This window comes from Notothenia rossii, assembly GCF_949606895.1.
Source record: "Notothenia rossii genome assembly, chromosome: 7".
NCBI classification, from domain to species: domain Eukaryota; kingdom Metazoa; phylum Chordata; class Actinopteri; order Perciformes; family Nototheniidae; genus Notothenia; species Notothenia rossii.
Window position 1 is genome coordinate 7,723,210 of NC_136905.1, and position 12,246 is coordinate 7,735,455.

Genomic DNA, 12,246 nt, shown 5'->3' on the forward strand with positions numbered 1-12,246 from the left:
TTTTTAATAGAGATTTAAAGGAACTCCTGAGATAGAAAGATGAGTTGTCTCAAAGTAAATACTGGTGAAGAATGGCTTCAGTGAAGAAGGAGGTGACAGATTCCTGCTCTTGTCCTTGGTCGAGCCTTTAAAAAGAAAAACATCATTATTGCAGAACATAATTTCCTCCTCTTCCTCTCCTCCTCCTCCTCCTCCTCCTACTCCTCCTCCTCCTCCTCCTCCTCCTCCTCAGGGCCACGGTTCATGTTCGTGTGAATGACGTCAATGAGTTTTCCCCGGTGTTTGTGGAGCGTCGCTACGAGGCCTCGGTCCCAGAAGGCCGTCTGTTCGACCGCATCGTGCGCGTGGAGGCTCTGGACGCAGACTGCTCCCCTCAGTACAGCCAGATCTGCTTCTATGACATCATCACTCCCAACGTGCCCTTCGCCATCGACAACGACGGTGAGTCGTGCTTTCATCCTGTCGCAGTGAATCAGGGGTTTCACCAAGGGCCACATGCAGAACAATATACGAAGGGCTGGGCCGCTCATAGGGGAGGTATATCGCCTCTTCAGTTATAAGTCAGCTAATCTCCTCTCCTCTCTCCTCTCTCCTCTCCTCTCCTCCTAGAGGTATATCGCCTCTTCAGTTATAAGTCAGCTAATCTCCTCTCTCCTCTCCTCTCTCCTCTCCTCTCCTCTCCTCCTAGAGGTATATCACCTCTTCAGTTCAGTTATAAGTCAGCTAATCTCCTCTCCTCTCTCCTCTCTCCTCTCTCCTCTCTCCTCTCTCCTCTCCTCTCTCCTCTCTCCTCTCTCCTCTCCTCTCTCCTCTCCTCTCCTCCTAGAGGTATATCACCTCTTCAGTTCAGTTATAAGTCAGCTAATTTCCTCTCCTCTCTCCTCTCCTCTCTCCTCTCCTCTCCTCTCTCCTCTCCTCTCTCCTCTACTCTCCTCCTAGAGGTATATCGCCTCTTCAGTTATAAGTCAGCTAATTTCCTCTCCTCTCTCCTCTCCTCTCTCCTCTCTCCTCTCTCCTCTCCTCTCCTCCTAGAGGTATATCGCCTCTTAAGTTCAATTATAAGTCAGCTAATTTCATCTCCTCTCTCCTCTCTCCTCTCTCCTCTCCCCTCTCCTCTCCTCTCCTCTCTCCTCTCCTCTCCTCTCCTCTCTCCTCTCCTCCTAGAGGTATATCGCCTCATAAGTTCAGTTATAAATCAGCTAATTTCCTCTCTCCTCTCTCCTCTCTCCTCTCTCTCCTCTCCTCTCTGCTCTCTCCTCTCTCCTCTCTCCTCTCGCCTCTCCTCCTAGAGGTATATCGCCTCATAAGTTCAGTTATAAGTCAGCTAATTTCCTCTCCTCTCTCTCCTCTCCTCTCTCCTCTTTCCTCTCTCCTCTCCTCTCCTCTCTCCTCTCCTCCTAGAGGTATATCGCCTCATAAGTTCAGTTATAAGTCAGCTAATTTCCTCTCCTCTCTCCTCTCTCTCCTCTCCTCTCTCCTCTCCTCTCCTCTCTCCTCTCCTCCTAGAGGTATATCGCCTCATAAGTTCAGTTATAAGTCAGCTAATTTCCTCTCCTCTCTCCTCTCTCTCCTCTCCTCTCTCCTCTCTCCTCTCTCCTCTCCTCTCCTCTCCTCCTAGAGGTATATCGCCTCATAAGTTCAGTTATAAGTCAGCTAATTTCCTCTCCTCTCTCTCCTTTCCTCTCTCCTCTCTCCTCTCCTCCTAGAGGTATATCGCCTCATAAATTCAGTTATAAGTCAGCAAAATTAATCAAATGTAGGTAAATAATGCTTGATACTTGAAAATGCCTTAAGAAACAAACAGCCAATCACAGCTCTCCGTAGGGTTTACTTTATTTTGTTGGCAGCTCATTCCACAGTTTGCTTATAATGTTCAGAGGTGGGAAGAAGTGGAGTACAAATGTTTTACGTCATTACACCGAACACGTAAAACACTCCTCTAAACTGTTAAAACAAACGCTTCAACTTGTACCATTTTGAATCTGTAGTTTTGAATATGGATCTTAAGTTGGCGTGACGTTGAAGTCGTGCGACCCTGCTGTAGTTCCTTTGTAGCATAACGTTAGCATTTAGCTTCTGGCGATTAGACTTATGATTCGAACATTATAAAAGTACGGTAGACATGTGGATATTATCCGGCTGAACAAAACGTGCATTCATCAAACAGGTTCGTTTTCCACTGACCTTATTTCGAGCTATTTTCCAAAATCCTATGGAGAAATCCCGTTGCTTTTTTGTCGAGGGAACCAATGCGCAGTTTACTTCCAGGTCGGCCTACAAAAATACGTTATCCCGGCACCACTCTATTGCATTATACTTGCCGATTCAAAATAGTCCCCGAGCCGTAGTTTGGACACCGCTGCAGTAAATCAACATGCTCAGAGACTCTATTAATATGTGTCTGTCTCTGCTTCAGAAATACAATAACCCCCGTCAGCAGTCAGCACGTTATCTCCTCAAACTGCACTGGCCTTGGCTTGCAAGCAGAATCACTCAATCAGACTAGTAAAACTGCGTTATGCCCTGAATACATTCAAAAACACACACCCACACCTGACTCTTCTGTCTATTGTCTGCGTAGAAACAGAGTGAAAAGAATTGCATGTTTTTTAATTCAGCGCACAGGTAAAGATGTTGAAATAGACTCTACGTGGGTGTCTTTTTGTTCTGCCTCTGCATAAACATGGCAGCAGCTGCTTGGTTTAATATAGCGTCCTTTTTTACATACTTTGACGTAATTGTACCCATTGACGAGAGGGTGGGCGATTATAACGAGAGACTTACTGTTTTAGCATGACTCTGCAGAATTTACCTTTTTTTGTTTCCAGAGGATGAGCAGCTTGTGTACACAGATCTGTTGTTTCCTAACTTGCTCAGACGCTGTGGGCTTGCCATTGTCTGTTTTCCTTTAATTTCCCTATCTCTTTCATCCCACTGTTTCTCCTCTCGCCATGTCACACCATCTCCTGTCTCACCTATTGTCTGTCAGCTGGCATGCGGGGCGCTGTCGGACGCAATTCGCTGCCGCCTTTATCTGTAAAAACAGGAAAAGCCATTCACTTCTCCTTCTGTTCGCTGCAATCCATCCTCCTCCGCCTCTGGATTAAAGTGCTCTGAGCACGATTCTGTCATTGTGTTCACGCAGCAATAGAAGCTTTATCAATGAGCGTCATTTGTGCTTTTTTTTTAATCAATTATGCAAGCTCTCTGCTGATGACTAACGCGGCTATTTCTGTTTCCCTTTTATTCTTGTGTTTCATCACGTCTAATGCTCGCTTCCGTTGTGTTTGTCTCCTAGGCAGAGGTGGGAAGTAGTGGAGTACAAATACTTCGTTACTACTTAACCCTTATGTTGTGTTGGGGTCTCCTGTTTCAAGTTAAAATTAGTTAATAACTATCCTCTCGTTTTTTTTATCGGAACAAGGCTTCATGGTATCCTCCACAACAGCTATATAAAACTGATTTTGACAATTTTAGCCAAGTCTGAAGGTCTCTAAAAAGAAAAGTATATAATTTGGTGTTGGGGTCTGGCGAGACCCAGCAGAATTGTTGTGGGTGACTCAGGGTCAAATTTAGCCCAATCAAGATTCATCTTTGAGTTTAGACACCTCTCCCCCTTCATCAACTGTTACACTAATTGTAAGTCTATTATAGTCAGATAACATCATTATCCACTGTCTTCACTATGGGGAATATAATGTGTGAATTTAATCACATGTTTTACTTAAATATGTGTATGTATGTGTTTTGGGGCCATTAAATAAGATTACAACAGGATTGTACGGTTATGAATGCATAATAAGTTAGTTATGATGTAGTTTAATATTGGACCAATGAAAACGTTGTCATGTTGCCGTTGTTCAGCATGGAAACATTCATTAGCTAACAATGACATTATTGTGCTATTAATATAAAGGGAGGTCAGGTACTCTTTAAAACAGCTGCTAGTTATGGGTACTTTTTACTGAAGTACATTTCAAAGCCCTCTTTACTTTTACTTGAGTAAAGAAGTTTAGTCAGTACTTTTTAAACACAAGTATCTGTTCTTCTACTTGAGTAAAGGATGTGTGTACTTTGTCTCCTAGGTAACATCAAGAACACGGAGCCTCTGGACTCCAAACGGCAGCGCGTTCACACCTTCTGGGTGACCGCCTTCGACTGCGGGAAGAACCGCGCGCAGGCCGACGCTCAAGTGGTCGTCACGGTGAAGCCGTCCTGCAAACCGGGCTGGATCGGTAATCAATAACTCACATCGCTCTCTTTCTGTCCGCATTGTCACGCCCGGATGACTCTGCAGGTTTCAGGGGAAGCGTTCAATGTCTCGCTTTTAGTTTAGAAATGTGTCGCGGATGCACAAGGGGTCGTTAACCCTGGGGAAGATAGGGACATTTCCTCAGTGTCTTTTTAAAGAGGCCCTATTATGCTTTTGGGATCCCTTTCTTGTGTTATATAGGTTTTGGTGCATCTAAATGGTTTGCAGAGGCTAAAATCCCTGTGTTCCCTTCAGAGGGAGTTTCTCTCCCACACTCTCCCCCCCTGCCTGAAGCGCCTCCATTAGACTCCTTTGTGTACTTAACATAATGACATCACTATGTAAAACTCAAGCTTCTATTGGCTAGCACTCCAACACATTGTGCGTCATGGGTCATAGGGATGGGACATCTCTAAGTGGTTGACCAATCACAACAGAGCCGGTCAGCTAACCAATCAGAGCAGACTGGGCTCTGGTTTCAGACAGAGGGTGAAAAGAGGTGCTGCAGCACAGGCAGTATGAGAAAAATAAAGAGCTTTTTGAACATTAAAGCATGGAGACATGTCCCAGTAGAGACACTACATACTGATATGAACCTGAATGAATGGCTCATTGCATCCCTTTAACTTTTTAACATAGACTTTATAACAATACGTTCTGAAAATAACAGGAAATGTGAACAAATATTACCATCAGAAAGGTTTTTTTGCACAACAAGAAAAACCTATAATGCAATGTCAATATAGAACCATTGAATGTGCAAGCTAAAATACCCCCCCCCCCCCCCCCCCCCTAGCTTACTTATTATGTCATAAATGACCAAAAATCAGGTTTACACTGATCAGTAACTTCCAACATTTCTTGACAGTTTCTTCCTGGTATTTGTAGTTATCTTCTCTGACTTCATACCGATCTACCCTTTACATTGCCCTCTCAGTGTATGTGTTGAACTCCATTTGAGAATCCTCTGACCCCGATGTCCCTAACACCTTTCAACACAACGTGTTATGACGCCTTCGCATGAATCATCCATGCATGTTTTTATCCCGAGCTGCAGTTGAAGACGTAGTGTTGAACCTCAAGTGATATCAAGGGGAAGGCCTTTTATCAAATGTGTGAATTTATTTATAGAACCACAGATACTACCACTGCACGTTAGATTCCTCTACGGATGAGCAGTTTATTGACAGTCTGATAATATATTCAATCTGAGAATGTCATACAGTGCATTTAAATACATATTCACGTGTTATTTATTCAGCTATTAAATGTATATACTCAATGTATTGTTCAAAGTAACCAGAAACAGAACCATTGTGGGAAGTTTCCTTAATATACTGTAATATGGTATCAAATCCCAGAGAGCCTCTGTCTTTCTGAGTTTTATTGCATTAAACAATATAGGAAAGGAAGAGAGAGATAAAGGAAACGTCTGAGAAGTAGGAACTTGAACACACAGCTGGTGTCTTATGATACAAATATAGTATCCCGCCCATCTACTTCCGACCCATGGGACCTTATTTCGGAAAGATTATGTATTGAAGTCAATGGGGAGAGAAAACGTATCTTTCGATCCCGTTTGAATTGTGCCATGAATTACACATATGAGGTTTGTCAATCTTAAAAAATCATTTCCACGTCAAAAAAGTCACAGTTTGTCGTAAAACTGTTGAAATATAAGACTATGAAAAATAAGCAACTAGAAAGACTACAAATCCCAGAATCCCGGTCCCGCATGCTGGCTCTTATGGAACCGACTAACTCCCCTTGTGTGTATGTACAGCTCTCAACGTGCCCAGACTTGGAGTGATTTTCACCTCTTTTAATACTTTCCGCCTCATTCTGAAAGAAAGAAGTGAAATGTGCCAACGTGACGGCCTCTTGGTGTGTGGTGCGAGACGGGAGATGTAGTTCATTGAGCGGTTTCACACAAAAAAAGTGTTACTTCACAGTTTTACGACACATTTGTATTTTTTTGACTTGCAAAATTATCTTTTAAATTGACAAAAATCATATGTGTAATTCATGGCACAATTCAAACGGGATCGAAAGATAATCTTTCTCTCCCCATTGAGTTCAATATTTTCTGAATTAAGGTCCCATGGAGCTCCCCCGGAAAGGGAGGGACTTCGCCTCTCTATACTTTCACAACCATATGTCTACAGAGTTTCTCTCAGACTCTCTGCGTAAAGTTGAAGCTGAATCACACGATTTAACATCTAATCTAATAACATCAACCTTTTATACAATAAACTGAGTAACAGAGATCCTCAAATGAGAGTTATGTTGATGTTCAAGGGAAGGGAAATAAATGTCATGTTATGAGACGATGAGAGATGTATGGCAGGTGAGAGACTATGAAATTAATTGGTTGAAATTATTTCAAATGTTTGCTCGACAAAACAATGCAGCAGAAAGACAACATCAATAAAATAGAAAGTTTTTAAGGTGAGATAAAAAAAAAAACCTCAGGGCTAACGGGAAGAATTTCACCTCAATAAGCTTTATAGGCAAACACAGGCAAAACAATCAAAAATAAGCAAATTGCAAAATTAGATTTAACAAAACAACCTCAAGGCTCTAAAGAGAAATCTCACATCAATCACTAGAAGCCATTCCAAAAGTCAATAATAAAACCAACAAAACCAACAAGTAAACAAGCAAACATGAAATCTCAAAGCAAACATCAATCAGCAAATTCATTAAATAATTTAGCGAGAGTGTGCATCTGTTTGTATTGATATGTGCTTCTAAGTAAGTGCGGGTTTACGAGAGCACATCAATCTATTCCTCATGAAGGAGAAGCGTTTATTATAATTAAATATTATTTATTTCAGGATGAATAAGCTGCAAAGTAGATATACAAAAAGGATAATAAGAAATATGCATTTTTAAGAAACAATTTAGCATTAAAAAAAGAAAAAGAAAAAAGTACAAGATGTTATTCACGTTAGTGTAATGCATAATGTTTTTTTGGGGTGGATAAAAAGTCAGTATCAGTGTACATAACCTATAGTTACAATTCTTAAGGGAGGTAGACTAAAATGCAAATGTAAACACTCTTGCATTGAAGAGACGTTCCTCTTTATAAATGGAGGCTTTTGCGAATGTGTTTTGTTCCTCTCTTACTTGTTGTGTACAAATGTTGATGCTCATGTTTATTTCAGGATGGGCAAAGCGTGTGGAGTACACCCCCGGCTCCGGCAGCATCCCGCTGTTTCCCAGCCTGCACCTGGAGACCTGCGAGGAGACGGTGTGGAACATCCAGGCCACCGTAGAGCTGCAGACGGGACACATCGGGAAGGGCTGCGACAGAGACAGCTACTCCGACAGATCCGTGAGGCGCCTGTGTGGTGAGACTTGCTTTCACAAAGAATGAAATGCCTTGTTGTCAAATGTCCAATAGATACAGTGAAGGTTTGGCTATTACCACTACGGGTTTTTCACTACTAAATACTGTTAATATTTACATTAATGATGTGACCATCTATGTTTCCTGTAGTTATTGAATTTCTCTTTTTACTGCAATGTTAGTGTACAGTTTTATTATTATTGTGCTGCTGTGTTTATTGCATTTTTGTAACTGTGGCGCAACAGTTTCCTTCAGGATAAATTAAGTCCTATCCTATCTTATATTATCTTATGAACATCTTCAAAGGGCACCTATTATGCTATATTTGAACAATATGTTATAGGGCCATATCTATACAAAGCATGTCTCTGAAGTGTTTTGCTCAAAATATCAAACAGACGAGGTACCTTTTTAAAATGTAAACACAGACCATATTACTTCCAAAACACATCGCGCATTATTTCTGATACAGCAACGTTTCTGATTGGCCCGGAGGCGTAAAGCCAGCCCACATTTTAGTAATGTCGTCATGACGCAGCAAATCAGGGTTTTGTTTGTCTGAGTCTGACACACCGGGGACCAAGGGTGTAACTTTGGTGTGAGAAGTGGGGGGGACCCAAAACAGGGGGTCCTCCGCAATGAAACATTTTCTCAATTTAATTCCATTTCCTGCCTTTCTACAAATATATTAGGGACTATCGTGTAATCCAAGAAAAATTTGTAGTGTACATAATGAGTGCGCACACTTATCTAGTATCCTATCCATGTGAACCTGTCTTATTTGTGATGACTTCACATCCTCTATGGGGGTCCGGGGACATGCACCCCCGGGAAGATTTTTTTCTTTAAATTGAAGTTGAATGCATCAATCTGGTGCACTTTGAGGGCAACATTAAGAGATTTATGGATACAGCTTTCAACACCCATATGAAACAGAACTGTTACCAAGTTTACAACCTAATCACTCAGCGAGTCCTTTACCTCCCTGAGCTGACGTTATCTCTCTCAGTCCGACAGGAGAGGACTTTCCCTCTCCTTATTGTTGAAACAGCTTCTAATCTCCGTTAGCTCCAAGCTAGCACCAGATGCTAACAACAGCCCCCTACTCTCTCAGTCTCTCTCTCTCTCTCTCTCTCTTTCTCTCTCTCTCTCAGTCTCTCAAAGGCCGACAGGAAAGAGCTCTCCCTCTCATTATTGTTGAAACAGCTACTAATCACCGTTAGCTCCGAGCTAGCCCCAAATGCTAACAACAACCCCCGTAACTCTATGTCTCTCTGTCTCTCTCTCTTTCTGTCTCTTTCTTTCTATCTCTCTCTCACAAGATGCGCTCGTGCCACGCACACACAGTCGCTCCATTTTATAAACATTTTATTTTTTTTCATGAGAGAAACATACGGAAGTTAAAAACAGAAACTGGCACATTGTACTACAATATATAACAACAATACATCTGTAATAATCTGTAAATTACAATAAACACAGTAGTGCGTTAATATTAATAATTATATTAATGCTGAAAACCAGATTATAACTCAAAATGCATTTACAATACATTAAATAATAATAAATAACAACTAAATCAGTATTGCAAAGTTAAATAATTCCCCAGGTTATTTAGCCTAGATGAAGTCCCTATTGCACATTTTTGGAGGGACACTTTACACATTAATAATATATAAATATGTGGATATGTAGATTTCAGGATCCCTTTGTAATAATAATGATATTAAAGCTTTATTTATTAGCACGTTTCATACAACACATGCAGCTCAGAGTGCTTTACAAAATGACACATCACAAGTTAAAAACACACAACAAGAAATTCCTAATAGATTATTTGTTAAGAACTTTAAAAGGTGCATGCATGCAGCAACATATAACATTTGATCAGGTTGATTGATTTCTCTCCAACAGATAAGACACAAGACAACTGAGTCGATGCAACAATATAAAATATAACACCCCATATAATATAATGACTCCCTCTCTCTCTCTCTCTCCCCTCAGGTGCTGTGAGGGGTGAGGTAGACCTCCTCCCTCCTCCCTCTCCCGCTGCCAACTGGACCTCCGCTCTGCCCACGCTCCCCTCCTCCGACTCCTCTCTCGTCTTCTCCTTTAACGGGTCGACCCACGTGGCGGTGGTGCCCGACTCGGTGGTCACCGCTCTGTCCGGAGACCACTTCACGCTGCAGCTGTGGATTAGGAGGGGCGGGGCCAACATCCAGCCCACCACCCCCCAGACCAGAGGCAGCCGCAAGGAGGAGGAGACCATCGTGTGCAGCACGGTCAAGAACGGTGAGGAACACTCAGTCTTTGGCTCATTTTACTCTTCTCTATACAGGTCTGCAGAGATGGTGAAAGTACACACATCCTTTCCTCAATAAGTACAGATACTCGTGTTTAAAAGTACTCTGGTAAAAGTAGAAGTACTGTCTAAACTTCTTTACTCAAGTAAAAGTAAAGAGGCTTTGAAATGTACTTCAGTAAAAAGTACCCATAACTAGCAGCTGTTTTAAAGAGTACCTGACCTCCCTTTATATTAATAGAACAATAATGTCATTGTTAGCTAATGAATGTTTCCATGCTGAACAACGGCAACGTTTTCATTGGTCCCTCTTCTTTAGAGAAGACCAGGAAATGATGGATACACGGATCGTCTTCAAATCAATAGGCACGCAATGACTCTAAATAATAATGATCACGCCACCAAACACACATTCAAACTAAAGGAACCAGCCTGTTTGGAAAATGTAAGAAGTAGAAAGTACAGGTATTTGTAAATGTAACACATATCAGACATGTAACAGTGAATACAGCAAATTAGGGTGAAGTGTCTTACCCAAGGACACAAAGTTATGGGTACTTTTTACTTAAGTACATTTCGGAGCCCATACTTCTTTACTTTTACTTGAGTAAAGAAGTTTAGTCAGTACTTCTACTTTTACCAGAGTATTTTTAAACACTTCTACTTGAGTAAAGGATGTGTGTACTTTTGCCATCTCTGGTGCTTTCTTAGACAAACTCAATTTCCCTACCGTAGGTCCAGATGTTTCAAAATAACTTGATTCACCATTAACCTTAGACGAGATCACCCTCGCTATAAATAACATGCAAAATAAATAACATGCAAAATAAATAAAAACGGTGAGGAACATTTCGGCGTTCTGGCGATTTACTCGGAAGGCTTCAGTAGAAGCTGCTGGGAGTCCCAGCAGCTTCTACTGAAGCCTTCCCCAACTCCGGGGACTTCCGGCCGGGGACTTCGGGTGGCAGTATACGCCGTGAAGTTGTTTGCGGCCTGCCAGTAAACCCAAAGCAGAAGAAGAAGTGACGTCAACGGCTTCATTTGCCTAATCCTTCCCCAGGGACTTATTCCGGTGTGAACGGGATCTGTATTTAGTTCATCAGAACTAAAGAGTTCTAAGTAATATCGGGATAAGAGTGAACTAAGTTCTCATGAACCTTTGTGGGAAAAGTACTGCGGTGAAAGTGCCTAATGTACTTAATACTGTACTTAAGAATGATTTTGAGCCAATTGTACTTCACTTTAGTATTTAAGAGGAAAATATTGTTATAAATATATCAATCAAAAGTAGCCTACCGTGATTGAGTAGAGTGTATATTGTAGAATCGTGGTTTTAATAGTATTTAAAAGGAGTATTTCCAAATATGGGGAGAATTTATTGGGCGATTTGGGGAAGGAAAACATCAGATAATAAACCCTCAGAAGGTTATCCACTCCCCAGATCTGCAGAGAAAGAGAGGGCTGAAAAAATAAAAGCTTTGTATTCCTCAACGAGCACCAAGGTGATCCTGAAAGAGACACTTAGCTCCAGCTGCTGCACCTCAGCAGTAAACCTGCGATGTGCCGGGCAGAATAATGTGTGTATCATGTGAATATTTACAGCTTTACGACTTTGGTATAAAAGCAGCAAATCTTCCTGAGGGTAGCAATAAAACTCACCAAATAAAAACGGATATTGCACATTGTTAGAAAAATATCACTCGTCACTGGCTTGAGCTTCAATATCAGGATCCATGTATCTGTGATCCTCTCAAGAATGGAAGTAGTCATCACATACAGAGCATCAACTAGTTCCTGAACAATGTCCTTCACATGCTGATATCCAAGAGAGGGAGTTACACAGTCACTAGATGGAGGAATATCGGGTCTTGTAGGTAAACATACATCCTGTCATGTACAAAATACTGAGTTTTTTCTCAAATTGTTGGCTTTTTTCTGAAAAACGAAAAATTCTGACTTTTTTCTCAAAATTCTGACTTTTTTCTCAATATCGCAAAATTCTCACTTTCTCTGAACATCTCAAAATCCTGACTTTCTCTCAAAATCGCAGAATTCTGACTTTCTCTCAAAATTCTGACTTTCTCTAAAAATTCTGACTTTCTCTAAAAAATTCTGACTTTCTCTCAAAATCAAAAAATTCTGACTTTCTCTAAAAAAAATCTGACTTTCTCTCAAAATCAAAAAATTCTGACTTTCTCTAAAAAAAATCTGACTTTCTCTCAAAATCTAAAAATTCTGACTTTCTGTCAAAATTCTGACTTTCTCTCAAAATCCTGACTTTCTCTCAAAATCTCAAAATTCTGACTTTCTCTGAAAAATTCTGACTTTCTCTCAAAA

At 41.1% G+C, this 12,246-nt stretch overlaps 1 protein-coding gene across 1 annotated transcript in view; it reads left to right on the forward strand.

The window, feature by feature from the left end:
- clstn3 (calsyntenin 3) overlaps positions 1–12,246 on the forward strand; it is a 46,021-nt gene that overhangs the window by 9,621 nt on the left and 24,154 nt on the right. The window contains exons 5-8 of the mRNA XM_079640914.1: positions 233–441; positions 4,086–4,235; positions 7,420–7,605; positions 9,612–9,964. Coding sequence (XP_079497040.1) covers positions 233–441; positions 4,086–4,235; positions 7,420–7,605; positions 9,612–9,964 — 898 coding nt within the window. The remainder of the gene's footprint in view (positions 1–232; positions 442–4,085; positions 4,236–7,419; positions 7,606–9,611; positions 9,965–12,246) is intronic.